Raw genomic sequence first — 24743 nt, 5'->3', positions numbered from 1 at the left:
GGACGATGTCGGAATGATAAACTGCTTTGGGAAGTCAGTCTGTGCCGTGTGGTCACTGCTGTGGTTACTTTAATTTAGAGGCTGTTTTCTATGAGGATTTTACAGCATTTACACGTCTGTTGTTTGTTTCAGTCTTCGCGTCGCTTTACGGACCGTTTTTTTTATTTTTTCACAGTCGGTAACGATCGGTATCATCAGTTGGTCGGTGTTGACATCGTGACAGTTACACCAACGGCTCAATGATACAGTAGCTCCGGGCTGTTATAACCTTAAATTGGAAGTACTTCATGGAAACAAGAGGAATTCCCAACATTTTACTCGTCTTTTTTCCAGTTATCTCGTCTTAATTGTCAACATAAGTACATTTAGAGACTTGATAGCTTCTCATTGAACTTGTGCAGCCCAATGACTATGGGCTAACTACCACTACTTCAATGAATCCTACTGTTTGAAGACTGTTTTAAACGGAAAGTAAAAGACTGAGCTACCTCCGCTTCACTTTACAACATGTTATGAAGACAACAAACAAGTGGACTGTTTGCTGACCCATGGCTGAGGCTGTAAACATGCTTTTAACTGCATAATTCAGGTAAGTGCAACCATATTACACATGTTTCAGGCTATAAGTCATATTATGACTGTGAAATGATGGGAAAACAATATTGACTGTCTTTATGTTGTATTAAATCTCCTTATTTTTGTCATTATATATTTGTGGGTACATAACATGGTGGCTACATGCTTTTTTCATGTGTATTTTATTAAACTAATGAAAGCAAAACAACCCCAGAAGAGCCTGTAATGATATTCCCCAGTGATGCCCAGTGAAGCAGAAGAGGCCATGTTTTCTGACGTCACAACATCACCCCCACAGTCATAACATGCCCTGGAAAGAGTCACTGTACCATGAATGAGGATGACCAATCCTTTATGTAATAAGCCTATAAAAAGTTACTTATTACATAACAATTTCTAGCAGAAATTATGTGCACGGTAATTTCATAATGTGTAAAGTGTTTCTGCTTGACAAGTGTTACACAGTCCTCTCTGTGTGGCTCAGTAGTTGGTACTTGAAGGGAGCTCAGTGTCGTTTGAGTCACACACCACTGAGATGTATGTTCCTCATGCACATGTCAGGATTAAAGGGTAACTTAAGATGACTCATGAGCCTTCACGCTCCGCTCAGACAGGAGTTCAAATTTAACCAGGGTTTTTATACCACGCAGCGCAGCCTCACATATTCATATTTTTACACCACAACTGAAGTTGCTGTCAGTCAAGCGTCATAACTATGTGTGTGTACCATTTTAGGCTGTGCCCCAGACGGTGCAAAGCGCCATGGCATCAACGCGCCAGCACACATTAGGATAAGGCATGACTGATTGCCCTTAGTGTAAGTGAGATGGACACTCCTCTGTGCTCGGTGTCAGGGTGGGGTTGCGTTTACACACACACACACACACACACACACACATGCAAATCCATGTGTGTGTTCCTCAGGCACCTGTTGGCATAGGTTGTGGAGCGCCACCTTAGCTGAGGGTGTGTTTACAATCTGATTCCCCTCAACAACAGCTGAATGTCTCCACTATGTGTCTGCCTGCGAAAGACCCCCCAAATTGCAGTTCATTATGTGCGAGTTTTCCCTGACTGTGTCTCTGTTGTCTGCCTGTCTTCGTGTGTGCCCTAACTGTCAGTGTCTAGCTATGTGTGAAGATGCACATTATACACATTACCCTGCGCATGCTAGTCATTCCAAGACGCTGTTATGCCCCCTAAGGGCGACCTTGAGGCCAAGATAAGATGATAAAATGTGGTTGCATGATGCTAAAAGTGACTTCTTACAGCACAGAGAAGTGTTGAGTCATTTGTGTTGCAACGCCAGAAATCACAGACTGATGGAGGCCACGTAGGTGAGAGTTAAAGAACCTTTCAAAACATTAGACATGAGCTGTGTGCATCCTACGCACTTTAGCATTCATTGTGTGCTGTCAATTCTCTCAGATCTTACTTATTGGAACAACATGGAGATTTTGTTTGCACACTCTTCTGTCCCACTGACTATAGCTCGAAATCAAAGAGGGATCTAATAGCTGAGTACTTAAAATGTCCAGAGATTTGGTTACGGCGAATAATGAAAAGTTTTGTGCTTGTTTTCATGTGTGTGTTATGCTCAGAGCCCAGCGAATCGATTTGACTTCTCTCTGATCCTCCGTGCCCTCTACTCTCTCTCTATGTGGCCTATCATTAGTGCTATACTTAGCCACGCTTATCAGTTCCCTGGGTAAGACCACAGATGTTTAAGGGCTCAGAATAGCTCAGAGTGTAGCAGACTGTAGACACAGGATCTCAGATGCACTGACACGGGGTCAGAAATTGACAGGCGCTTGGGGCGAAAACGCCCTTGAAAGTTCAGGAAATGCCCTTCAAATTATAAATCCCAAACACTGTAATATATAGCAGCACTTTTTACCTTATTCACATTTTACTTTGCAATTGATTTTCATGTGTCGGTGGGAGTCTTTGGTGAGGTGATTGATATACCCTGAAGTCTTAAAAATTTCAAAGGCTGTGATGAAAAATGTTGACCTAAATTACAGCATCAGTGGGTGAATCGGGAAATGATAGTGAGAGATGGCATGGCTGAGGAAAATAGCCCTGCCTTGATTTGTGGAAGATGAGGAGCGACGTTTAAGTGTTAGACGTTAAACAATAAACTTTTTTATTACATTTTTCTAGCAAGTGATACATTTACAGCGTCCTCATTTGCACTGTGATATGTGGTAACTGTTCTTTTGAGATTGCAGGTTGTATATAAGTGATGTTTTCTGCACAGAAAGCAGCACTATTATATGGAATGGGTTGAGTGTTTTTCACCGTGTATGAGTCTCTCTGTTCTTTTACTCCAAATAGTGTGTTTGCACAGGTGTCATTATGAACACAATGCAGGGTGGTAGCAGCTAATGTGTGGTCATTATTGGCCCGATGATGACATTTATTGCCAAGACACAATGAGCCGTTGCTGAAATGTCAGAAATATTTGACTCAGCTTGGAATAGGCTTGTTTCACAGCAGATATTGTGACATGTTATAGTAGGAAAAGCACAAATTTTAATGGTACGATTTCCTCATTGATTCCTTGTTTTGTCTCTGAGTCTGAACACAGTGGGGCTACAGTCTGTCTGTCATCATGAGAGAATATTTGTACAATCTTTGTTTTAGTGTAGGTTTTCTTAGTCCAAGAAAGAATCAGCTAAGCCGGCCTGTTTGGTGCTAATGTTATTATAACATAGAATATTTACCCTCGGTAGTGGACACGGTGCATAGTTGGGAAGCAGTGGCACTCATGCTGAGAGCATCAAATACATGGCATCCCTTAAATTTAAGCACATATTGCATAGGAAGATGTCTCAGCATATTGCAGGTGTGTCCACCTTTGCTTTATATTATCATTTTACAGGGATCACAGGCAACTGTTGTAATATTTCCTTGTCAAATGAAACCATGTTGGGGACTTTTTCTTCTCTCTGCCATTACTCCTTATTGTTGCAAGTTTCCAGCAGCGTAGAAACAGTTTGATGTCATTGTTTTGCAATGCACAGTTGTCAGAAAAACATGCTGGCATCGAGTTTCAAGGTATATAATTCAGCTTTGCTGGAGCACAATAATTTGTTTAATCTAAATCTCCTGCATACCATTGGTAGACCCAGACAGGTGTTTTCACTTTGCATGATTAGACCTGATGTCTGGACTGTATGAGCGTTTTCACAGACTGTGCTTGATTGATTCCATCTCTGTCCATTATCTACCTGAACAGAGGTGCACAGAACACCTGCGTGCATGTGCATGGTCTGTAAGTAGAAATAAATAAAAGAAAAAGTTAGAAGAAGCAGATAAAGACAGGCACTTTCTGTCACAAATGCATTTCCTGTCATTGCTGTTACTATTTGTCTGGCAGTACTTAATATGATGTGTGGACTGCATGCTGTTCCTTTATTGATGGCAGAAGCGTGGCAGATTCAGTATGTGCCCCACCAGGTGTCTGCACTTGTCAGCATGTCACCTGTCATGGATCTTATATCAGCTTCTCTGACAGATAAAATGAAGTGTGTGCCTCTGCTTCATCCAGTCACTCTGTGTCTTATTAGCCTCAGGTGATGTAACCGCTCTGAGCTTGCACTACACCAGGCCGTGGGCTTGCTCTCTTTAAAACCTTTACGTCTCATGCAGTAATCCCTCGAGGCTTTGAGTCATGTGATATTATAGAGTCTTTATGTCCTTGGGACAAGACATTGGATGACTGATGTGCTGGAGACTGCAAGCTTAGTTTTGAAAGTAAAAGTTTGCTTTCAGCATCTCTGCACAAACAGTGCTGAGTCACTCTCAATCACAGTGTGCGACCTGCTGCACTCTGCATGAATCTAGTCTAAATGGGTGTTTCTCTCAGACATAATGGGTTGTTTCCAGAGCACTGCCCAGTTAATAAAACATGCCAGAGTGTCTCTGTTCTTGTGCTACTGTACCAGTTTCATTTGGCACTCTCGTTTTGGCCACTCAGTACTAGCATATCATTAGCACTCTTAAATTTTCATTTTACCCAGGATAGCAGGGCGTATTTGGTGACACACCAGTAAATTTAAGCTCTGGATCTGATGGCTGAGGTGTTATTGAGACTGTAGTGATATTAGACTCATTACTCATGTCCTGCTCAAAGGCAAAAACAAATGCTGTTCCAATACCAGCTGTCCCCTGCACAGACATGAAGTAGATATTCAAATGTTGTGTTTGCATGGAAGGCTCAACGGCAGCATGTAATAGCAACACATAATGGACTTCATTGTGCTCGGTGCCTTTCTGGACTCAAAGCAATTTACACAGCAGGGGTTTATCTGGCCACAACCACCACCAATGAGTATTCAGTCAGTTTATCCCAGAAGGCTCCCGAGGAGAATAGAAAGGTTACTCTTTTGTATCAGACACTCTTTTGGATAGGTTCCTCTTGAGTTTCATCAGTTGACCAAATAGCTCTAAACCCTGTGAAAAATTGGACACAAAGGCCTGGCATTTGATGGATGTGTACCACCAACTGTGGCCTTATTTGCTTTGCCAGGCTACATGAGAGACTGTTTGCTAGCTACTGTACAAACATGTGCTGCTGAAAAAAAGAAATACAGTCTGGGGGGAAGCATTTGTTAAGAGCGACAGCCTGATGGAGTGAGTGGAAAGGAAGGAGGCACAGGAAAAGAGGGAAGTTGGGCGTAAGGAAGTAGCAGTGTATTGTCCATTCACAGAGGATAAATCCAACAGGAACATGATCTATTAAAAGCTTACTTAGACTATGTTTCATATCCAGGGCCTTAACATGAGATTCATTCTCTGAAAGCCACACCTCTCACCTCTCATGACAGGCCTGTGTTTTGCAATGTACCTTTTGTAGCGATAAAGAATGAGTCAACGTTAGCATAGGCCTTATCAAAACAAATGCCTAACGAGCAGCACATGATGGAGATGTTTGAAATGAACTCTTCATTGATCCTGTAGAGAAAGTGATGTTGTTGTTCTGATATTAAAGAACAGCTTGGGGAAAGGCAGGCGTTTGCCGAACTGGTTATAAACTCTACATGTGACCCTGAGTCCTAGTTGCTATGTAAATGTTTGTGGTTATGTTTATAAGTCATGTGGGAAAACATGCTAAAGGCCACCAGCTGAAACGCATCTTGTGATGAAGTTATTCTATATACTGTAAGTGTTGCTGGAGTTTCAACCTCTTAAGAAAACCTTCTTACAAAGGACTTATCTTAAACTTAAGAGGTCGTGATCAGAGCGATACTTAATGCTCTACATGATGTGTCTGCACTTTTTATGATTAAGAAACACAACACTTAAGATTAATCTGATATTATGCTTCATATAAATGTTGTGGTTTGTCTAGGGTTCATTTAGTGTTTATGTTCTTATCAAAGCTTTGATGCAGACTAATGTCATATTGTCTGACATCATACTGACAAGTTAACTGTCTGTCTGAATAACAGATAAAATGTGCTTTCACAGCAGCATGACTTACTTCCTTTGTGCTGCAGATAAACATTTCTAGAGATTTTCAGCTTATCAAATAATGTGTATCTGATGTTCTGCTGTGAATTCTGTGCTGCAGATAAAAATGAATTTAAATGATCTCACACATACGCTTTCCTGTTGACAGCGTGAAGTTGCTTCACGGTCATGTTACATGCATATGCATTCTTTGTTGATAAGGTTAGATCACGATGTTCGCCACGGGATGTTTTGGGTTCAAACCAAGGCTGATCTCATTCGATAGAGTTCGTGATTGTTAGGAAAAATGATAAAGAGGAGAAGAAGAAGACAATGATGAAGAGGAAGACTAAAAAGATGAAGAAAAAGAAGAAGGTGAAGAATAGGAAGAAGGGAAGATGAAGAAGAAGACGAAAAAGAAAAAGGTGAGAAAAGAAGATGACAAAAAGATGAAGAAGATGAAGAAGACAGCTAAGAATAAGATGAAAAAGAAGATGATGAAGATATACTTCATAAATTTGGGGATATTCAATTTTTCATTTCAGTGTTATACACACACACACACACACACACACACACACACACACACACACACAGGCCCAGAATACACACAAGCACACATAGGACCTATAGACAAGCATTATTGTTGTTGAGTGGTGGGGCTGCCAAACTTAGGCGCTCCGAACTGTTGGGGTTTGGTGTCTTGCTTAGTACTTTGGCAGTGACTAGAAAGTCAACAGGCCCCTCATCAGCTACTGACTACTAATTATTGACAACATTTAGCACTCTGAAGTTCTCAAAGTGACTTTAGACAAGTTATTTTGTCTGTAAAAAAAGAGAGACACAAATCAATCAATTTACAGTAAAATACAACAGGAAAAAATGCAGGTTTTCACATTTGGCTGAAGATGATGAATGACTGCAGATGATTTACAGTGAGATGAGCCCACATGATTGTAAACCATCCAGATGACATAAAACAGTCTTTATGACCTTTGATTGTTGTAATAGTTTTACAAGTGAAGCCAGAGTAAGCAATATTTTCATATTTACATTGGATCAAACGATTCCCAGGAAGGCAAAGAGACTTATAGAGTTGTCTCAGGAGTTGGTAGATGATACCAGGACTGAAATACTGACAAGTAGTTAGTAGTGTTGTCACGATACTGGAGTTTCTAACTTCAATACAGTACACTGAAAAATATCAAGATATTCAATACCATTTTAGTGGGGAAAAAAATGACTTTGAGGGCATAAAATTAAACTTTCTGAAAGATGAATACAAGGCTATATCTGGCATGAAAAGCACAACCTATACTGATGTATTGTTATTGCAGTAAATGAGTAATGAAACCACTTTAAATATTCAGAATCAATATGAATGGATATAAAGTAGGGGTGTAACGGTACACAAAAATCACGGTTCGGTACGTACCTCGGCACACAAGTCACAGTTCGTTTTTTTTCGGTACAGTAATGAAAAAAATAAACAACTAAATATATATTAAATATCTTTTACTTATTGGTAACCTTATTAAAACATACCACCACAGCAGTTAACTGTTTTTACACAATTTTTGAATGAAACAAATATATATAAAATCCTGCTTTTTCACATTGTTTGAATGAAAATAGAAATATAAAAGTGAAAATCCTGTTGTTTTTTCAACACATTTTTTGAATGAAAAATATAAATTTCTGCTTAAACAATTTTACTCAATTAAAGTCTGGTCTGGTGCCCACTGAAACCGTTTGCTAACACAAAACAATTAAAACACAAAAATGTATTTTATTACAAAAACGTTGATCCTCTTATTTTCGATAACATTACTTACATAATCACTCATATGCCATCATATGGGGGCACTTATTTAGAACATGTGTTTGTACCACCCAATAAAAACATGAATGTAGCAGAGGACTTTTATTGTGCCAAAATTAAAGACATTTACACCATAAATTGATGTAGAAAATGCACAAATTGGTGCATAAGAAATTAAGTCTTTGACGCTCAAAATTGTCTGGCGGAGGACCCCCAAACCCCCGTTCATATGTGTCCCACCCCAGTGTTGAAACGAAACCTATGCCCTTGACCCTTGGTATTGAAAATGGTATTGAATATCAGTATTTTGTGGGTATTGTATCAAAATTGGAAATACCTGTATAGTGACAACACTAATACGTGCTATATCAGTGATTCCAGTCATTGCACGGTGTCAGTTTTAGGTAAGAGAGTTTTATCTTCTGACTAAATTAGTACATTGTTGGCAGCAGCTGTGTATGATGTGTCTCACCTGTGTGATCAATCAATGATGTGATCTTTTGTGGTCTCAGTGAAGTTTTTTCTTCAAAAAGAAAAGTAAGCCTTGGGCGGCTGTCCGCCCTGCCTTCGGCTCCCATCTACATAAATGACTCTAATGACCTCGCTGACAGTGATTGACACCTGCGCTGTCGCTTGGCGACACTTATCAGCATCTCCAGCCCTTGTGGCCAATCAGAAGGTGAGAATTAAATGGAGCTGTCAAATGCACTGCAGTCTTCTCACAGTGGGGTTCAAGTGAAGGTCATACATGGGAGGGGAACAGAGACTCACACGTATCTCAAACTGTGAACGATAGAGCAGAGGGAGGAGTGGTGTTAGAAGAAATGTGATTATGGTTATGGGACATCTGGGCTGCTCGTACAGTGAAGATAATTAGATTTTTATAAATCCTGCCAAGACTTCTGCTGCTTAGCATCATACCTCACAAAGAAGGCAGCAGCAGATATTCTTATGGATGAGTCAGGGCGGATGATGAGGACTTTTTGAGGGTGTTTCGTGACTAGTTAGTATGACTCATTTTGGTTCTGACTTTCTTTGTGAGTGTCTTGGTTCTATGCATATATATTTTAAGCTAATGTGGCACAACAAAACATTTCTTTCCAACATATAAAGGGGTAAAAAATATTCTCAGTCTTGAATTAGCTCTTATATAACGACCTAGATGTTTACCAGCTGACTTTGACTGAGGCTTGTTAATAAAAGTATAACATGAAGCAATTTAAAAGCTGAAGTAGCTCTTACAAGCCTTGTGTTTTATTTTATTGTTGCTGATGTGGGTTGGATCAGACTCCATGCTGTGATTTACCAAGGCATGTGACACTTATAAACAGGAGATATTGAGGAAGTGGCAATGCTTGTATGGTTTTACTGCTGGCACTTAGCTGAAAACAGTTGACTGAGTGGAACCAGTACGCTGTCAACCATGAAATGAGCGGGGGAAATTGAACTTGCATTGAATCTTTACGAGTACCACAACAAATCCCTCTTTACTGGAGTGACTTTTCGTGTGCAGCTGAGTGCTAGGCAGGATCTGTTTCCCTTTATTACCCCCTGTGGTGATCTCATGACATTGTAGGGCTGCAGCATGTGCACTGAAAATTGTTACTTTAGCTTGTTGGTAGAATTTTTTGAGTCGGGAGGATTATGTGGCTTTAGTCGTTAGACTTTGTACCACATTGTGGGTAATTGATCAGATATTTCCTGCTGTAGATAATCTGTTTTGCACTGAAAATGAGTCTTTGTAACGTTTTCCTTTTCTACTTTTAGTGCATTTTCCCCAAACATAATTTTCCCTCACCTCTCCTGTCATCTTGCGGCACACTGGGTGGGGCTCTTAAAGATGCCCTATCAAATATTAAACGCACCCATAAAGGCTCTGTTCTCTCCACCCACACGCCCATCGCCACACACCACACACGTCATATTACACACACTCAGGCACACATGCAAGGAGAGAGCCAGGCGGCAGACAGATCAACCTCTGAAGAGTGTCTTCCTGTTCCTGTGCTCTACTTTCTTTTGGGCACTGTCTTACTTTCAGTTTAGATGATGGAGGAAACAGAGTGCAGAGTGACTTGGCAGGGTGTAGCTCTTGACTCTGGGATGAAAATGATTGGACTAGTCAACATAAGTCCACTGAGTTAAGGTAATGTTTTCTAATCTACTTGTCTGTGGTACATTATGAGTAAAAATTGAGATGGGATGTGGCATCTGTATGTGTCTCTACTTGTAGTGCTCCAGCATACTACAACATTGTGTACATGCTGTAGGTCTTATTGTAGCAAGCTGCCACACCTTAACTTTCTCCACTCTCTGCTCACTGTTTCCTCGGTTGATCTCTGCCATCCGATCTACCTCAGTCAGTATACAGCATTACCAAACTCTCTATGCTGTCTCAGTGGATTAGCATCTCTAGGCATCAGTGCAGCTCAGCCCAGTATTGCTTTCACTCAATACACATTAGCCTAGCGTTAGTGTTGCTTTCATCCCTGTCTCATTCTATTAGCCTGCTCTAATGGCACTTTGTTAATCTCTTCAGGGACAGAGCTGTGGCCCAGTACTGCTCTGTCCAGATGACTGGCCTAGTTATGACTCCACTGGGACAAGGGACTCTGTCAATATGTGTAAATGAAGCTATACTTTGGTGTAGATTTTTTTTTTTAAGTAATCTGCACTGCGGTTGGTTAACATAAGCCCTTGGATTTGTTTAGAGTCTTCACTAGCTGAGACAAGAGGGAAACTGAGATAGTAGTTGTGTGCGAGTCTGGAGTGGCCCTTTAAAAAATGTCTTGTCTCAGAGTGGAGCCAGCTGGATGACATACGAGGCTCTTCAGACAGGGGTTATATAACTATTGATCCATTGATTGGTTTGGCGCTATGAAAAACTGGATTTATGTGGATGGACAGAAAGATTCAGAAAGAAAGGTGGAGCTATGAAGAAGCTGAACGTTGCAGCTGTCTTCCACATCATAGATCCCACTTCTCTCCCTCTATGATTTCCCCACTGTCTCTTCAGTTCTCTTCTATATGTAGATTTACTGAAGTCCATGTGGACTTGAATGGCTCAGAGTTACCTGTTTTTTCATTCAGAAAAGAAGCTTTGCTTATTAGGTCTTACTGAAACAACTTTTTGTTTGCATTTTTAGCCTCTGCATTTACAAACACTGCTGTCGGGTTAAGGAAGCTGTTCTCAAGATTTACGTACAAACTGCAGATTACTCTACACAGGAAATAGAAATAGAAGCATCAGCAAAGCTACTGCAGAGGAAGAAAAGTAGTCAGTCTGTGGTAACAGGCCCAAATTAAAAGTGGTTCAATCTGTTTGTTGCTTTCAGCCCCTTCATTTTATAGTAAATAAAGACACTGCAAAAGTACGTAGCATTACTGACACTGTCTCAGGAAAAGGAAAGATTTTAAAAACACACAAAGTGGCACTCAGTGTGTCTAAAACTGAATGTGTTTGTGGCAGACAAAGAAAGGGCCAGTAATTTCTTTAGGAACTTTGCACACCAGTGATTTTGTTTCCCTCAGGAAATTGATTTTGGATGATGGTCTAAACAATAGCCACGCACGTTAAATATATATATAAATATATATGCTGTGTGAAATAGCACTGCTTGTTTTTTGCTGAATGTTAATGTTTACTTCAGTAAAGTGTGTTCGCTTTTATGATGTGAGCAGAGGTGGTCTTCATTTCACACAAGGTGGGCCACTCCTGCTCTTAAACACTGTTTTGAAATCTATCTGTCTCTCTAAACTATATTATCCATACCATGATAGCTAACGCACAGTAACTTCAACCAACTAAAATACATATAAGTAAATGACTTCCAGGAAACCAGGAAAATGCTTTAACAAGATACAAACTCTGATGCAATGCTGAAAAAAAAACAGTTGGCAGTAATGCATACTGCAATAATATACAGTATATAAGTCATTAACAGCTGGTACACCAGCCTGGTCTCTCTCCCAGGCTGTGAAAAACAGCAGCTTGTTCAGTGGCCCTCTGCATCAGATGCGAATGCACAATCAACTTTAGAGAGTCTGTATGAGATGCAATTGTTAGATGGTCAGAGCAATGGATGTAGTATAAGAGTCAGAGAGTCAGCTTAGGGTGAGCGGGAGTGGAGGTGGATGGGTCCAACAAGTACAAAATGTTGACCCTGGGAGACTGGTCATTGTGTCTTGTGTGACAATAGGTTATTTTGTTAGGTCTGTTGTTAGTCATTTGGTCGACTCACTTGACTATTTTCACCCACAATCTTTTCCTAACCCTAACCAAGTACTTTTGCTGCCTAAACCTATCCACTGACCCCTTCTGCATCAAGATGCAATGCAAAAGGTTGCCCCCAAAGTCATTATAGTGACACCGGGGGCTTCTGCTTAAGCGTCAAAACATAACATGTAGGGATGAGATCACAATGGGTATACACTGATACCAGTAAGGAGTCATGATATTACTCAAAAGTCAAGTTTTAATTTCCAAAACATCTACTGCTTGGCATCATACCTCATGATAATGATATTGTACTGTTTCCTCTCTAAGAAACTATAGAGAAGGGGAGTTTTTTCTATAAGGCATCCCCTACTCTGTATCTTTCTCTGGGATTTCCCATATGAATAAAGTCGAATGAAATTCATGCCTTATCAGTCTTTCAGAATTGAATGAAGGAACGATAAGAGAGGAAAGATGGATGCAGCCTGGCATTCTGCTATTGAGAGATGGTGCTGAGGCTTTGCAGTGATAAGGAACTATGAGCACTGGGAGATGGGGACAGACTGGCAGTGGGGAATCACAGCAGGATGGGGGATTTACTGTGTGTAGTAGAGCACCTCCATTCATGCGTAGCCCCCAGTGACCCAATAGATCATAGCCCCCGGCCTGTCGCGTCCTATCTGCATCCATCCTGTTACTCCTGAAGAATGCATCTCTGCAGTGTGTGAGTGCAATTCAGAAGTGAAAGCTTTGCCAGAAGAGTAATGAATGACCCTATTCTTGCAGAGCCGATTTTTCAGCCTTCCTGCATCTCTGCCAGGTGCTTTCTGTCTGGCTGTCCTCTGAGTTGGAAATGAAGAAAGGCCAAATAGCCTCACTGGCAGACAGACAGAAAGCTCCCTTTCCCTGTACGACAGAGAGTCAGAAAAGATGTCATCTCACTTTCCTGCTCATTTCACACATCGGGATCACTGCTGAGATGCTAAGTTGCAGGTCGAGCAGAAGATTTCTCTGTGTGAAAAGTCTGCCTGAAGTCTCGTCTCACTGTCTCACCCATTGTGACTCTATTTAACAGTAACTGTCTCTTAGCAATCCTTTCCACTCCCTCTACTGCTTGCTGTCTTCCCTTTTATTGTGTGTATTCTTAGTCTCTCGGTTGAGATTTTGGGACATCGAGATAAAACTCTTTCTGGCTGTATGACAATTCTCAGTGTAGTTAAGTATTCAGACCAGAAAACAGAGATAAACTTAATTATTTAAACTATCTCAGTGGATCACAATGTCAAACCAGGTTAAAATGAAATCAACAGCACTCAGACTTGTTAGAGGGTTTCTTATTGCTGTGTACACAATTTGCTTTCCCTGTCACATTATGTTTACACTGAATAGACGTATGATTATAACCCTGACTTCAGTTTGACTGTGTCCGTCTGGACTATTTTCTTTACATTATTCATCCCTCTACAGCATCAGTGTTTCATGTTTTGTTTCACATGCAGTGCAGGGCCAAAAGAGGCACATTGCTGGCCTTGGTTAACATGGGAGTTAGTTAGTGCAAGCCTTGTGCTGGATGTTAGTGAAGCTCTGGGATATTTATTTACAGTGCTGTACTCTGGGGGGAGGGGCAGGCCAGTAGATATGAGCGTTTGACAGATGGCCTGCATGGTTTACTGCCCTACCTCTGAATGTGTGTCAGTCAGGATCTTGTTGTTTATTTGTGGTCCCCTTGAGCTGACCTGTCTTTATACGAGTATCAGGAATATAGGGCTCAGTATCAACCATATTGTGCCCATAACACTGAATAACAGAACCAGTCATATACTGAAATTTGGGCAGCTGCTTTGTCTCATTTTCTGATTCTTTGTCAAGCTATTTACTAATTCAAACAATAATTTTGTTGGGAAAAAAGAGCTATTTGAGCAAAGTGCTTGTATGGTTGTTTTTGTTAAAGGTCTAGTGTGTAGGATTTAGTGGCATTTAGTGGTGAGGTTGCAACATTGCAACCAACTGAAACTTCTCCCGCGTGTAGGAGAACTAGGGTAGCTGATGTGAAAATGCAAATCTAGAGCCAGTGTTTTGTTTGTCTGGTCTGGGCTACCGTAGAACAACACAGCGAACAGCTTATTCTCAGGTAACGAAAGCACTGCAATTCTTAGTTTCTTGTGATTATACACTTACACTAATAAAAACTTTGTTATGAGTATTATATTCCATTATACTCCCCCCTAAATCCCTCACACTGGACCTTTAAATCCCACTATTCACTGATTTACATTAGTGGTAGGTTTATAGACTTTTGTTAAATTAAAATACAGCTTTGTCTACAAAAAATGTATGACATAATGAGCAATGTAAGTCAACTTAAATACCATTGTTTTTAGCTTTGGAACCAAAGCTCTGATACAGTATGGACACCAGTATCAATACAGGCAACACTCAGCTTTAGACCTGGGCTATGATGATATGACATTAGTAGGCAACTGATTTGCCATTTAAATATAGGGAAATACAGAAGCTCTTAATCAGTATACCAAGGCAACGTGTTTTGCTGCAGAGGCTAGATTTTGCTCATAAGTATACTATGCAGTAATCGTTGGTTACTGTTAGCAAACATCACCAGTGAAACTGAAGGCACACCCCGGACTGACTTGTCATTTTGCCCCACTGTGTAAGTGATTTTTGTAGCTACAATTTTATAAAATCCTGACCTCACCTGCATGCTGTGTCCAGTCACGTTCCAAACTCAGCAAAACAAGAAGAAAATAAGAAAATTACAGGTAGAGGGCAGAGTCTCTGCAGATAAACACACCACCACACACCTCTAGTGGGTCATAAGTGATGATTGAGAGGGATTTCCTTTGAGTTTTTGTATGAAGAGAAAGTCATAGTCCTATATCTTGATTTAATATTTTGAGATCTAAAGGCATCTCAATTCTTTGGATTTTTTTAACTTCTCTTTAATGATTATAATAGTTGTATTATTTTTAGAGCACTTGTTAAATCAGAGGACCATGCAAATTTCTCTTATTGTTTTCTGGTGCAGTAAATTCAATTTTTAGACCTTGAGATTAGTCTGTTTCTTTTCACTGACTGCACCTTTGTTTGCAGCATCCCAAGCGTTATATAAAAACTATAATGTGACAAAAATAGAATCTGTAGATGTGGGATTTCTTTAAGGTGATACAAGTAAAAACATTAAAGAAAACACCAGGTCTGCAGACAGATCTCTTCCAGTGGCTGAGTGATGAGTGAGATGACCCAGATGAGTAAGCAGTTGCCACAGCAGAGTGTGGATTTGCTGCTTTGTAGTAGTGATATCTGCCACGTTGGATGTGAATGAAACTTGAGAGGTTCTGTGGCCATTCACAGTGGCGAAAACCCCTAATCTAATTGCTACCCATTAAACACACATAGACACACACTGTCACCACCCACTCCCCGGGGCAAAGAGGCTTTGGTTGCCCTGCCTGCACATGCTGACCTGATTTTGTGTGTGTAACTGTGTGTTTTTTTGTGTTTGTGCCCATGTGTGTTTATGAAGCAGATTAGGATAGTGGCATAGCCAGACTTCTGTGGCCGTGGTGATGAGTGTGTCTCTTTGATTGTAGACACGTGTGTTTGTGCATGGGAATGTGGGGCAGCGTGGTACAGCATTTTTTCCAGGATCGGAGACCCACATTGTAAAACAACACCCCTCCCCCACCCCTTTAAAGTTGAGTGGATTATTGCCCTACTATCTGCCCTTGTGTCTTTGTGCCACTTTGTCAAAGGATTCACTTTCATGGGAGAATCTGCTTGATCTACTGTGGATCAATACTGCAGCAGGCATTTCTTAAAAGTGAATTGTGTTTGTTAATATCTGATGCAACAATAATTTATTTTCCATCAGGGGCAATGGTCTAGAGACAGTTTTTAGTAACTGCTTTGCTCCCTCATGCAGAAGGATCACTTTCTGTTAACCGCCCCAGCCATCTGGATCTCAGTAACTTTCCTATTCATAATCTTCCAGCAGTAGCCAGATGGATGTAACACGCAGGTGCACCACCAACACATGTACACTTGTCACATGGCTGATTGGAAGTGAATGAATTTAACAATGAGTAACAGGAAACGGCCCTGTGTTCTCCCTCCATTGGCTTTACATGCTGTACGTCCTCCATTCACTATTCACAGTGTGCTGGCCACCTTCCCAGCATTGGTTTCCCCTTGTCCCCCAGGCGCTGTTTGCCCATTCTTTTGTTGGCTGGGTGTATTGGCGCCATATCCTCAAAAACCAATGCCAGCTACAGGTCACATCATGTGCAAAACTGTTTGAGAGCGTCAAAAGCTTGTTATTCTATTAATTTCTCATGAAGAATGTCCTGTTTGTTCATTTAATATACCCTTAAATATTGGGAGATTTTATTGTAACAATCACATGCTTTTAAACAGATAATAACAAGAACACTTCTGTTTCCTGCACTGGATTTAGTTTCATACATTTGAATAGAGTCACAAGTACTTAGTATGATGTTTAAGGAAGAGACATTGGATTTTTCCAGGTGTGATTAACATTTGTGGTAAAGAAAGGGATTAATAGAGCCTTTATGTCTCTTGCACGAACACGTGAAAGAATCAAGCCAGACTTGCTGTGCCAAAGTCTCAAGTAAGCTTGCCAGATTAATCCCTAATGCGCCTCACAGTCAGCGATCTTTGAATAGGAGAGACATGCAACCACTGCGACAGATGGACAGGAGTTCTACTAGTGTTATGACTGTGTTTTTATCACTACAGGCATTTATAATACAATTACAGATAAGGGCATATGTTCACAAGTGTGTGTGCATGTGTGTATGACTGCATTTTTTTGAGTTTCCTCTTTCACTCAACCTGTCAGGGAACTTTTAAAGTCAGTGTTTTCTGTCATCAACAGAAAACAAAATTACTATGCTATATTAACCACTCAAAGTAAGATACAAAGCTGCTCATCAGTGTCTCAATTCAAACCATACACACCTAAATCTAATCATCTCTTGTGCTGTCTTTCTGTGCGTTCATTCCCCAGTTGTGTGTGATTCAACGTTCCTCCATGCCTCTGTTGGCATCTAATGGAAGAAAAAGCACCCATCAAGTCTGCCATGGTATCCAGACTGCCTAAGTTCGGTGGACGCTCCTCGACTGGTGGCGCTAGCCCCTTGTCCAATGGTTCCACACAGCCAACCACCCCCACACAGGATGGTAAAACTACTCCCCCAGCAACACGCCCAAATGGCTTAATCCGTGCCTCTCCTTTTTCACTGAAATGGAAAAAAGACGAAGGGACGACCCCCCCAAGCCCCACCACTCCCACCAGCCCTGGGGATGGAGTTGAAGACAAGGCTCAGACACAGCTTCCCTCTCTGGCAAAGGAGGTAAAGAATGGCTCTCCAGCGACGCCCAAGATGCGGAGGTCAGGTGCTTTGATGGTGGCAGTGTCCAGTCCCAAGGCAATCCCCAAGCAATCTGTGAAGATGAGTCCCAAAGTGGGGACTAAGCTAACCCAAAGCCCGCTGAACGGAGGTCCAAAAATAGGCCATAATGGCTCCAGCATTCCTGCTCGAACAGGGTCAGAGTCCCGCCTTGTGCGGCCACGGTTAGGCTCCAGCTCGCCCAGAAGCAGCTCTCAAGACAGCCTGTCCCAGTCCAGTGACAGCCTGAAGACCTTGGCTTTGGATAACATGGTGCGTTCGAACAGCTTCACTCACTTCAAGCAGATTCCCTCGCCCACCAGCCAGCCCATGATACGATCCTTCTCCTTTAACCGGGCTGTGGAGCTAGCCAAGCCTCTGGCAAACACTCAGCTTCGGCCTCCTCGGAGTAGTTTCCTCAAACCACCTCAGTTGAGCAATGGAAGAGTGGGTTTAGGACTCGGAGGCCTTAATGGCAGCCTTGGAGGTTCAGGAGGTCTCAGTGGAGGACTTCAGTACAGTAAAACTCCTTCAGCTGCGTCCTCTCTGCCCGCCCTCTCAGTCCCTCCAGCACCCTCTACTCCCAGCTCTCTGAGGAAGCCTCTGCTCCCTAGCTGTGTACTGACCAAATCATTGGGAAGCAGTGGGGGGACTTTGGGATACAGACTGGCTCGATCCGGACAGACCAAGCAGCAGAAGCCTCTTTTTCCAGGTAGGGTCAAGGGGGATATCAGACCTTCAACTGCCCCTGAATGTGCAGGGCTGTTAGGGATAGCAACAGACAGTGAGCAGACTGCTGAGGTTGACAAAGTAGACTCACACAGTGACAGTGATGGAAGTTCTGGAGGAGGGAAGGGGGGAGGAGAAAGTGGTGTTCTTAGGAAAAGCTCTGGACAGACAGCAGGAGAGACTCTAGAGGACATGTCCCTATCTTCTGTCTCATCTCTAGACAGAGGCGACACCAGTGAAGAGTTTCTAGATGACTTTGACTGTGTGGGAGATGTGTTCAGTGATGTGGACCTGCCTGACAATAGAAAAACTGGCAGTGCTACTCACACCCGCCTACACAGCTTTCTCAACGAGACCCTCGACTGGGACACTATGGATCTGGCAGGTAAAAAACTGAATTGAAAGGAAATTCAACTAACTTTTTGTGTTAATTTTGTGTCAGTTGTTCAGCCATGTGTTTATATTTCTTCTGCAGGGCATACAGAAGAAAGCCCTATGCAGGACTCCCAGGGACCACTGGTGGTGTCTTCAGAGCAAGGCGATGCCCTTCAGGCGTCTTCTGTGGAGATGTCACCCTCCAACAGCTCTGGTGGAACCTACATGTGGGATGAGGATGGGCTTGAGCCCCTTGGGGGGCCGGGGACACATCCTTGTGACAGCTATGACAATTCAGAGCTCAACAGCACGGTGAGTCCCAGATTCCAGTTTTGATGAATGTTCACATAAATGTGTATAATGCGGAAAAACACACAACCTTTGTAAATTTGTCATTTCTAAAAGCTGGTCTTTCGTAAAAGTATTTTTTCAGTGGTTCCACTTCTTCCAACTGCTGCCGGGGAAAAAAAATGCACTTCTTTTTCGAGGAGATGGCAGAATTAAAGAAAAGTCTTCAGTCAATAAACTGATATAAACTAAATAAGGAGATACTCATTTACTCATTTGGAGAAATTAGTGTTTGTTTTTGGGATAATGGTCTGTTGTACAAATGGGCTCTCAGTTTAGTAGCTCTAATAACAGCTATTGCTGGTAGTTCTATGAAGACAGAGTGTGGGTGGGGCCATGAGAGGGGTCAAGAGTGGTGGGGCTGCAGTGTGGAGGCTTTTATGGAGGCAAAGATCTTCCAAACCTTAGGATGTCCAGAGCTACATTGCAATATCTCTGTTGGTGCTGCAAAACAATGCCGTTGTAGCATGTATGCAAGCTGTCCCCGTCTTCTGTAGTTTCAATGGGCTGCTCCATCACTGTATGGTGAGTAACCTGTTCCTGTGCAGAATATGACATAAATAAACCATGGATGTATTGGAAAAACACACATGGATTCCAATAAGGCCGGTTTTAGAGTGGTCGCATGGCAAGTGATTACTATCGGATTTAGGGCCGCACATGAAAGTGGCCCAGGTCAGATTGGAAAAATTTTTTTTGTCTGCACTACTCTGAAAAAATCTGATCTGTGTCACATGAGAGCAAAAAATGGATTTGAGCCACATTTGCTTGTAGCTAATAAAGCCTAACAGTTTCAGCTCTGATATATTTTGAAGTATACTATCTCAACCATTTATATTAAACTGATAAGGAAGTAAGCACTCTTGTTGTAGCGTCTGCCAACAAGCCCCTCATGTTCTCCCCTCCTTCTCGCTTAATGTCAACTGGCAGATTGCTCTGTAGCATATTTCAGAAACGGGAAATGGGTGGAGAGCAGCCAAAACCCTTCAGCGATGATACGGTTACTAAGGCTAAAAACTTCAGAGAACACTTAAAGCTGTTGCAGCTTTAACTGATTGCTAGTTGGCAAATAATAGGCTTTTGTGACTGAGAAGTGGGTTCATTTCCAAATACAGCTGTTTAGAAGAGGGAGAGGGTTGAAATAAATATAAAGGGCATGACATCTTAAGAGTGTTCTGATGCACATTATACAAATGGACTTCATGTAACATTTCTATGGGCACAACAGACAAGAGTTCAAGCATCAAAAGACCAGCTCAAAAGTGTGAAAATATAGGCGTGCAGAATACGTCTTTAAAAACATAATGTACTTAATGGTAGCTGAAGGAGCCAAACCGAGATTACCCTCAGTCACACTGCATACTGACTAAATGTATTTACTGTAAAGTAATTCCAAGGGTGTGATTAATCTTGTTTGCATGGCCTGAAGTATCACTATTGTTGTGTTATATATAACTTAATGGTATTATTATCTGTAAAAATGGAAATTCACAGTCTTTGGTCTGTGATTACAAAGGCTAAACTTCCACCTTCAAAGTATTTGACGTGCTGTGTACATTAATGCAGGTCTTATTTGTTATGTCAAGTTTAATTTCCCATAATAGAGGGTTGACTTTGTTCAGCTAATATACTTTGAGGTCATTATAGAGCACATGTACTGTTCTTGTAGACCTTAGGCCAGCCTCCTCGTTACAACTTCAGGCCTTTTAGTCATGATTCACACACACTGTACAAGGTTTAGTCCACTAATCAGTTCCACCTTTAAATAATTCCTCCGTCCTTTTATAATTAGGGATTAAACAAGCAGAACAAAGGCTGAGAAGGAAAGCAAAACTGTCAGGAGGTTTTTGCCAGCGCTCACTACCAGTTTCATGCCAAGGTCTCCTGCTCCCTGAGAGCAATGCTGACCTGGCCACCAACTGTGTGTTAATAGCATCGCTGGCCTTTGCTTTGGTTCCCTGTATCCCTCTAGCACGGCACCTGATCTCAGGAATGCATAAAGAGCTTAAAATGAGCTGGATTAGAAATGATATAATATGCTTTGTGTGTTTACTACTTTGACCATGTGATGTTGACACAAGTTTCAACTCACTGAAAATGTAATGTGTTAATCTCACAATAAAATCGATCAGTAGCACCTACCGAAGCAATAAGAAGTGGAAGAGAGAGCCTTATGTGTTTGTGCGCTGTGGGCATGCTCTGTCTGTATGTGTTCAGTGGTGTTGTCAGTGTCAGTACAAGCACACGTGCTTTGGCCATGTGTACCTGATTAAGAGTCATTCAGCATGTCTTAAGGAGTGTGTGTGTGTTTGTGCATTGGATTAGTTGACCTGTCATCATGTGGTAGACTTGTTTGATGTTTTGAAAAGGCAAAGTGTTATCGACTTTCCATAATAGCAGACTCGAGATGATAACTCAGACCAAAGATTGTGTATTTTGCCATTTAATGGTCCACGTAAATCTTGTACTTATACTTATTGTATATGTACACAATATTCTAGATAACACTTATAAATAATACTAATACTAGTACTACTACTAATAATAATGATAAAGTATTTAAGTACTAGTAATAAAAACAAGTGTGATTATGGTAAAAAAAAAAATCAAATATGAACAATGGTGTTGGAAGAAGCTGGAATTAATTAAAAGCAAGATCAAAATGATAAGCTTTGAGCTGTTTCTTAAAACTATCAGCAAAAGCTGCCTGTGTTATTTATGGTGGAAGTTTGTGCCAAACCTTTGGTGCAGCACAACTGAAAGAAACATCACCATACTTTTTGTAATTTATTTCGGTACATTAAGCAAGCTAGTGCCAATTAATCTAAGAGAGGGGTTTGGAACATACTCAGATCAACAAATAGAGAGATATGAAGCTGCTAAACGATTCTGAACCTTAAAAACAGTAAAATAAATAAATAAATAAATAAAATCCATCCTTTATACACAGTTGGGCCAAAAAATTAAAACCACTGACAGGTGAAGTGAATAACTTTAATAATGTCATTCAAAATACAGTATTGCACTGGGAAACCTTGGGTTCTGGCACTCATGTGGAATGTGAAAGAGCTCAAGGCGCTGACCTGGCCTCCGAATTCCACAGATCCCAATTTGATTAAGCATCTGTGGGATGTGCTGGTATCCCACCTTGCAACCCACAGGACCCAAGGGATCTGCCACCAGCACCGTGGTGCCAGACTCCACTGGACATCCCCAGAGGCTCTGTGTACATGCCTCACCAAGTCCGGTCCATGATAAGGCCTCTGATCTGTTGAGTCATGGATATAGGATGGGTTACCACTACATCCCATGGATGCTTAGTTGGACTGGGATCTGGGGAATTTGGAGGCCAAGTTGATGCCTTGACCCTCTTTGCCACATTCCTTGCGCCATTCCTGAGCAGTACTTACAGTGTTGCATGGATCACTGTCCTGCTGCCATCAGGGAGTGCAGGCGGCCCAAAGGGGTTTATATGGTCTGTTGCAGTGTTTGGATCGGTGGTATGGGTCAAGTGGCATCCACATGAATGTCAGGACCCAAGGTTTCCCAGCAGAACATTGCACTGTAACAAGACGATCATTGTTATTCAGTTCACCTGTCAGTGGTTTTGATGTTTAGGCTGATTGGTGTATATAACATTGCCTTAAACTAAGCAGAATTACATAATTGGAGAATAATCAAAAACGCATAAGAGAATTTTAATCAGTCATAGAAGAAACATCTTCTACAGACTGTGCCACATGAGATCACAAACAGTTCACAAGTACAAGATGCTCTTCACATGATGTGACTGCAGTTCTCCACTAGATTGGGCTATTATTACTGTACATGATAAATCACGTAATTTTGTAATTGAAATAATTGTGCAAAAAGTGGGTGATTGGAGAGATGTAGTGCCCAAAATCCAATGCTGTTCTGTTCTACCAGAATGAAACAGCCACAGGGCTACTAGTTTGTGTTTTACTAGAGGATGTGTGTCCCCTGAGAGTTTAACTGGAGGCTCTGTTACTTCAGTAGCAGTCATCGTTCCCGCCCTAGGCCAATGCAACAAAAGCCCAACACCACTAGAAATCTGTGGAGAAATGAATGAAGGCATGTTTGCAACTTGTGTGTATCCTTTATATGAAACACGTGAAAAGAAAATCTTCCCATTACCTTGTTGAGAAAAGGAGTAGCATCTGTTAGTGAGGTACAAATAAGAAGAAAAGAATAGTGATGGTCCTTGCTCTCAGAGAGGGAAAGGTCTGATAAGTGAGTGGGAGCTGGAGAGGAAAATAGGAGCAAAGAGGAAAAAGACTAGAGCCAGAAAGAGAAAGGGAGAGACATAGCGACTGATTGCTGATGTGTGAAGATCAGCTCCATGGGGAATCAGCCTTTGAGATATTTAACTGAGCTATTTGATTAGAGGAAATGAGCCCACTTACTGTAATTGGATGCACTGAGCTCTCTCTGTCCCACCCCTTTTTCCTCCTATTTTCTTTCCATCTGTTTGCGTCTCTCTCTCTCTTACTCATTCTCCTCTTGTTCACTGAGTAAATAGTTCCTCGTAATGAGCTGAAAACCATGAATATAATCCTGTCACAAGGCATTGTCTGCGTCCAAACTGATTTGTAGTCCTTTCGGATTTATCCTGCATAATCTATGTGGTCTGTGATAGCAAAACTGAGGCATTAAACAATGTGTATCATAGTTTCTGAGCAGTTGAGTGAAATGCCAGGCCATAAAGCCTCTTTCCTGTGTTGTGCTTGTGAAAAGCCTCCTTCCCTGAATTAGACGCTGGAGAAAAGAAATGCAGGGTAATTAGACCTACTGTTGATGACATATAAAACAGCACAACGTGCAATCGTGGCTCTGAGCAAAAAGAAGAATAATCTCCTATTTAGAAAAGATGCAACTGGTGTTATAGCATTTATGTAAGCAAAACTCTCCCTGTGTTTGTTGTTTGTTAGTATGAGAGAATGGATGAGATACTCCCAGCAGGTTTACTTTGCCATACAGCAGTGGCGTGCTCAGTCCACTTGGAGGCACTGTGCATCCTTAAGATAACACAATGTGCATGCGCCTGCTAGTGTTCCCGGCTTGTGTGTCCCAGTATTTTCCTGGCTATATATGGCTCTATCTGCATTCTTATGCCTCTGTGCAAAATCAAGGAGTGGGCTACCTGAGCTGATAATAACATTCCCATGATGCACCATGCAGCTCGGTACAGTACCAGCTTTACAAAATTGGCATTGTGAAATGGAGGCCCACTTCTTAAAATGACTGTTAATGTTTCCCGGGCCTCAGCGCAATTTATCATGCAGTGCAGCAGCATCAGTAGATCTGGGCACAATTTATATTTAAATGGTTGAAGTATTTCAGAGTATTTGAGATTACTTACTTTATTTTATCCAGCAACTCAACCAATCATACATGCAAAGGACAAGGGAAAGAGCTGAAGCTGATACAGTAAGATCGATGCTTTCACAATGCATTGTAATACATCTGTGATACATATAACCTCTGTGAAGCTTATTAGGTTCATTTTTTCTTGCAGCTGTGTCAGAATTAGTGCTTTGGCTATAGAAGCTTTCGTTTTTGTCAGATATTGGATTGCTTTACATTAAGTACAGCCAATATGTTGTCTCCCCTCTGTATTTATCTCTCAACACAAGCAGTTACCAAATGTTAATGCACCTTAGATGTAATAATATTGAATGCAACATAACGAGAATCAACACATTTCTACCAGATTCTCAACAAACACTAACAGTCTCAAATGTAGGATGCATTGCAGGGTTATTAGTTGGGCTGG

At 41.4% G+C, this 24743-nt stretch overlaps 1 protein-coding gene across 5 annotated transcripts in view; it reads left to right on the top strand.

Annotated features, from left to right (window-relative positions):
• The window catches only part of ccser2a (coiled-coil serine-rich protein 2a), a 72459-nt gene continuing 47716 nt past the window's right edge, over nucleotides 1-24743 (top strand). For 4 of the 5 annotated variants that reach the window (XM_033613666.2, XM_033613669.2, XM_033613668.2 and 1 more), the window contains exons 1-3: nucleotides 1-589; nucleotides 17116-18611; nucleotides 18702-18913. In XM_033613666.2, coding sequence (XP_033469557.2) covers nucleotides 17159-18611; nucleotides 18702-18913 — 1665 coding nt within the window. In that variant the 5' untranslated portion in view covers nucleotides 1-589; nucleotides 17116-17158. Of the gene's footprint in view, nucleotides 590-9844; nucleotides 10002-17115; nucleotides 18612-18701; nucleotides 18914-24743 lie in introns of those variants that run through there. The other variant, XM_033613667.2, reaches the window with a different exon arrangement.

Source organism: Epinephelus lanceolatus, chromosome 17 (assembly GCF_041903045.1).
Source record: "Epinephelus lanceolatus isolate andai-2023 chromosome 17, ASM4190304v1, whole genome shotgun sequence".
NCBI classification, from domain to species: domain Eukaryota; kingdom Metazoa; phylum Chordata; class Actinopteri; order Perciformes; family Serranidae; genus Epinephelus; species Epinephelus lanceolatus.
The sequence above is the reverse complement of the archived record's forward strand: the minus strand, read 5'-3'. Positions and strand labels throughout refer to the sequence as shown.